This window comes from Rosa rugosa, chromosome 1, assembly GCF_958449725.1.
Source record: "Rosa rugosa chromosome 1, drRosRugo1.1, whole genome shotgun sequence".
Lineage (NCBI taxonomy): Eukaryota > Viridiplantae > Streptophyta > Magnoliopsida > Rosales > Rosaceae > Rosa > Rosa rugosa.
This window is the reverse complement of record NC_084820.1, coordinates 62,336,255-62,342,254: the sequence shown is the minus strand read 5'-3', so window position 1 is coordinate 62,342,254 and position 6,000 is coordinate 62,336,255. Positions and strand designations below refer to the sequence as shown.

At 33.4% G+C, this 6,000-nt stretch overlaps 1 protein-coding gene across 1 annotated transcript; it reads right to left on the bottom strand.

Annotated features, from left to right (window-relative positions):
- Positions 1-438: 438 nt before the first annotated feature.
- On the bottom strand, positions 439-2,159 carry LOC133744063 (palmitoyl-monogalactosyldiacylglycerol delta-7 desaturase, chloroplastic-like). The gene is made up of 5 exons (XM_062172196.1): positions 1,808-2,159; positions 1,549-1,689; positions 1,288-1,431; positions 1,078-1,184; positions 439-966 (listed from the first exon to the last, which is right to left on the bottom strand). Exons 1-5 carry the CDS (start codon positions 2,090-2,092, stop codon positions 720-722), a joined length of 924 nt encoding a protein of 307 aa, XP_062028180.1. The 5' UTR covers positions 2,093-2,159; the 3' UTR covers positions 439-719.
- Positions 2,160-6,000: the final 3,841 nt, after the last annotated feature.

Sequence of the window (6,000 nt, the reverse complement as noted above, 5' to 3'; positions counted from 1 at the left end):
AATTTTTAATTATTCAATGACATATCCTTATACAAAAAAACTGTTAAAGACAACAAACTAATAAGGAAAATATTTTTTTTCTCTGCCTGCCTTTTTTAGTTGGGTGAATAAATACCCATGTTCTAAATTAATGCCACAACCAATCATATCTCAAGATTGGATTACAGCTTTTCAAAAGTTTATTTGGACATGAAATGAGAATCATATGTCAATTTGGATTTTCTGGGTAGGTTTGCATGAAGATGGAAAAGAAAAGTTGGAGTTCTTGGCTTTTTGCTGGGTTTCATTGGTTTCGGTACTGAAGAAATAAGCAAATGGTAAAATATTTTCTTTTTGATTAACCATGGTTAGACAAAGATAGATTAATGTGGCATTAATTTAGAAGGTGGGTGTTCTCCCCGCCCCGGCCCCCACAAACAAATTTGCTGCATCGATCCATGAGAAAGATAAACTCGATCTATATTAATTTGCAGACTAGTTTCCACTTATTTTCACTTAGTAAATATTACTCATGAGTAAAAGGAGATATGCTGATAAAAGTTAAAACCGTATTAAAACATATCGATACAGAGAAACCAAAGCAATGTTGTAATACATAATATATATTATATATAATATAATATATATATTATATATAATATAATATATATATAGCACAATGCATGTACTCATATGCTTATATCGATCTGAGATTCTGAGCAGCTAGGTTTCCTCTTAAATCATTTCACTTTTGTTTCAAACCTTCCCTCCTGCTCCATGCTACTGATTTTGTTTGACAAAGCTTTTCGGTTCTTCTGAAGCTCAGTCGGGAGCTTAACATCCGTTGCCAAACCAACAATCTCAAGAAACCTTATTAGATACCAAGTAATATCAATTTGCCACCATTCAAAACCTTGTCGAGCTGAGTACTCAAAAGCATGGTGGTTATTGTGCCAACCTTCTCCATGAGCTAGCAATCCACATAACCTAAACAACACAACATATTAAATTTCATGGCATTAATCACTATCAGTAGCCAATAAACATATCATTAACTATGTACGTAGAGAAGATACAATATATAATAATATTAATTACCAGTTGTTTTTGGACAAATCACCAGTATCCCATACTTGGTTTCCCCATATGTGGCAAACCGAATTTATTGAAAAAGTTACATGGAGAAGAAATATCGTTCTCACAGCCTACAAATAGTTACAAAATAAAAAGAACAAATAGTTAACTATTGGTTAAAACTGAAACGACGATGAATTTAAAAATATAAAAAGGTAAGAGAAATTTTATTACCAGTGCCCAAACTAAATAGGGCATTCCTCCTATGCGATAGAGTACAACTCCACAAGCAATACAATGATAAGGGTACGTGTAGTGAAGAAACTTATAATATGTCTGTTTTTTCAAATCTCCAACATTGTATAGTTTTCCATCATACTGCACAATTTCAAAGTTAATTAATAGTAAGTACGTGTAATTAAAAAAACAAAACTTTCATTTGTACAGGAATAACAGTGTGTAATAAAATGAAGAGTATAGGAGATTTATACGCACACTTCCAAAACGTTTACGAAAATCAAAGATCCAACCAATGTGACTAAACCAGAAACCCTTAAGAGGGGTATGAGGGTCATTCGGCGTGTCCACAAACTGGTGGTGACTCCTGTGTGAGCTAACCCATTCTAGTGGACTTCCCTACAAGACCAAAAACCAACTCCATAACTTTATATACATATATAATATCTTCACCTTTCCGATGTGAAATATTTAAGAATTCAAAAAAGAATGAAATTTAGGGCATAGATCGATGAACCTGAAGTGAATGAACCGCGCAATAGGCGAAGAAGTATTCGAGCCATTTGGGAAGCTTGAAGCTTCTGTGGGCGAGATTTCTATGAAAAGATATAGTTACCCCCACACCAGTGACATAGTAGAGTGCTACGCCCAACCAAAACGCAGACCATGTGAAATGAAATGGCGCCAGAAGAGCAAGAAGATGTATAGCACCAAGGGTGAAAACACTAACTATGTCGACACCGTTCCATTGCCTCCCCAGAAAATAAACCGGCTTCTGCACCATCCAAAGTAGCCATGCCATCTTCTTCTTGCTAAGCTTATTAAGCTAAGTTGCTGCTCTCTTCTGTAGTTCTGTACCAAAATATGAGTTGTGTGCACAAATATATATATACACACACAGAAAATGGAAGCCAGTTAGGTGGGCCGCTGGTTAGATTGTCATATTAATTGAACCTTCAATAGCAACGTATGACTGCATTTACTTTTTCATGTTCTGGTACCTACCCAGGCAATAGTATTTGTGGAGGAAGAAAAATAATGAACTAATTAACTATAATAAGCAGGTTCGGTGCCAGGTCTGAAATGTATGAAAAACTCCTATTTCTTACTCTGAATTCTGGCGGGGGCTTCTTTTTCTTCTCGGGGGAATACATTGCACTGTGCTTAATTGTGTAGGTGAGGCTAACATATTGGTGCACGTCATTAATTCTTCCAATCCAATCTGTACGTGGTATTCATGTATATCCTATTTTGTTTTTTTGTTTTTTTGGTAGATGTATATCCTATTTTGTTGGGTTGAGTATATAAACAAGCAGTAATTAACTGCAGCATCTCGGCCGGTGGCCAAAATTGTCAAACTTTGTTATAATTGACGAATACTAGCATTTCTCCACACATGCTCTGCATGTGCAAGTATTTTTTATTTTATTTTATTTTTTTTGCAGAAAATAATAAAAAAAACGGTTATTGCAGACATAAGATCATGGGAGAGAAAAGTGGATGTGGTTTTTTTTTTTGTTTAATTTTTTAATAAAAATATATTTTGTAAATGTCATAATTGTCCTCGTGATTTAATTAATTCTCAAAGTTTTTTAATCTTCTAGGGTCATTTCCGTTAAAATTTTTGATTTTGGCTAACAAACTCTCTTCTCTTAATAATAGTATAGATATAAACGTACAGTAACGAAGAAAAAGGAAAACTTAATTATGCATGTCAGCATGTGCTTGGTGAGTGAATAATATTGGTGTTAGGTTATAAGTTTCTAACCTGCACATACAGAAAGAAAAACTAACCAGTAATTAACTGCAGCATCGATCTTGGCCGGTGGCCAAAACCACTGTTAGAGTAACAAGAGTTGCAGGCTCCAGAGAGACCCAACCGAAGCTGCAGGCAACGGATAGAGAGGTTCAATTGATCTACAAAGTGAAAGTAATATGGGCTTCTTGGTAATGGATAAAGTTGACCAAACCTTTATAAATTCATAGATAAATTTCTTATCTTCCCATGTGAAATTCATATTATGAACTTCAGTCCTTAGAAAATTCAATAGCATTCTTGAACCACTTCAGTCTTCAGAAAATTCAATGCCCATAAGAGTCATTTGGCCCTTGCCAAAATTTTGAAAAAAATCTATTATATATGTACTGTATTGATAATTTTCTATATGAGATAGAAGAGATAATTCACTATTTGCCCATTTTAAAACAAAATAAGTTACTTTACTCATCAAAGAATACTAACTTCTTTTGTATCTATTCCCTCTCTTTTTCTTGTTTCTCAATAGCTAGTATGTTTCTCTTGTCATGATTTACAGGTTTTCTTACCTATTTTATTATACCAAATAACTTTTAGGTGAATATGTAGGCTATTTAGGTGATTAAATTTGTAGAATAGTATCTACTTGAAAACCACTAGTCTCTTCATTTTTCTTAAACTTTGCTATGCCTTGACCCCCTTAACAAAATTTCTGACTACGCTATTAAACGCCCCCTTAGAACCAGCCCTTTTTACAATCGAATGGAACCATACAATAATTTTTCACCTCTCTTCTACATTAAATTAATAAGGAAAGTTTTCTTTTAATAAATTTACCTCGTTCTGTCGACCAAAAAAAAATTAAAAATTAATAAGGAAAGTCAAATATGTAGATATGGGCTGACAATGTTTATGGTCGAGTTGCGTATGATGCCGATTGGCGAGAGGCGCTCCATGTTGCCCATGCTCAGCATTATGTTTATTGCTTCTACATTCTTCGGCCTTCTTCCACCAATATTAATTCTCCATCATGCTGCAGATAATAACTTCCAATCACTTTGACAAAAAAAAATATAAAAAAAGAACTTCCAACCTAACAACTTAGACATACATTCAATTCTACAATCATTATATTTATATACATTCATTGAGTTTGTACTTAACTTCTTCAGGTTTAAAAAAAAATTACACCCCATTAATTTTTCTAAATCATCTCGCACATATATGTACTCGCATGTATGGTTTAAGTGGAAGAAGAAGAATGGCGAAGGAGAAACAGAGTAAAAAGGGAGAGGAGAGAAGAGAAAATATAAAGCAAAAATTTTAAGAAGACTGTAGGAGATTAAAGTCACCTCAAATTTCATGTCAAACATTTGGGTATTTAAAATTTGAGAAAATGACTTGTATAGTACCCGACATTTTCGCTCAAGTTTCAAAACTATCAGAAAGATACCTGAGGTTCTGATCCCGATTGAATAATCGTACCTAAAACCATTAGCTCCGTTACGGAGATTGCCAGTTGGCATATTTTGAAGGGTATTTTCGTCCTTTCATGTCTTAATTGATTTTTTTTTTCTTTTTCCTAAACATCTTTTCTATGTTTTTTTCTTGGGTGTTTCTAAATGTACCCAGCAAATATCTAAATACACCCAGCAATTTTTTTTACACCAGCAAAATTATAAAATCTCTCTAACTACACCTAGCAAATATCCAATAATACCCTTGTTAATTAAACCCAGCAAAACCCAAACATCCAACAAAACCAATATTGAGCAAAAACTCCTTTGTTCGTCTGAAATGATCGAACTCAGATCTCTGAATACCCAACACCTCAATCTAGTTGGTTGCAGATATGAGAATATATATAAATCCTCGGACATATCTCCATCTGTCCATTATAGCAAGTAACAATTAATTAAATCTTCAATAATCAATACGAACAAAGTTCTTTTGAAAAACTTAGAGAAAATAAATACAGTTCATATACACAGAATTTAACACTCATTCATCACATGAAATATGACTTTTGTGTTACTATCCAATATGAAAACACAAACATAAATGTTGTCAAAATTATCAGAATAATAGTAAGATAAAAAAATGTAGAACTACCCCCCTATAAGATGTATCTGGCAATTTTGGTGGCATTTGAGCAATACCCACCTCCTCTCTGATTTTAGAAACTTTGCTTTTCAAATCAAGGACTTCATTGATATCCCACAACATAGCTGCAAGTTTTCTCGCTAAGACTGACATAACTTCCTTCCCTTTCCCGTCGTCCTTGGAATGTTGTTGACCCTTATGCTTCTACGCCATGGTGACGCAACTGGGCGGCTATCTGGAGCTTATTGACCAAAATAAATAATGCTTATTTGCAGGGCCGGTCCTGAAAATTAAGAGGCCTAGTGTGAAAATTTAAATGATGCCTTATTAATCACGATCTCAATTAGAAGAACTAAGAAAAAATGATTGGTATAAATAGAAGAAAAAAATAGTGGACGCCTAAAAACATCAACAAGGAAAAAAAAAGAAAAAAAAAGAGTCAAGAAACATAACAGAAGATCGAAGAAGAAAGTTGAGAGGCCTTAGGAATGAAAAGAAAAAAACTATGTATTAAAAGAAGAGAGAAGATCACAAAAAAAAAAAAAAAAGTTGAGAGGCCTTAGGAATGAAAAGAAAAAAAATTAGAAGAACTAAGAAAAAATGATTGGTATAAATAGAAGAAAAAAATAGTGGACGCCTAAAAACATCAACAAGGAAAAATAGAGAAAAAAAAAAAGAGTCAAGAAACATAACAGAAGATCGAAGAAGAAAGTTGAGAGGCCTTAGGAATGAAAAGAAAAAAACTATGTATTAAAAGAAGAGAGAAGATCACAAAAAAAAAAAAAAAAAAGTTGAGAGGCCTTAGGAATGAAAAGAAAAAAAATATGTATTAAAAGAAGAGAGAAGATCAC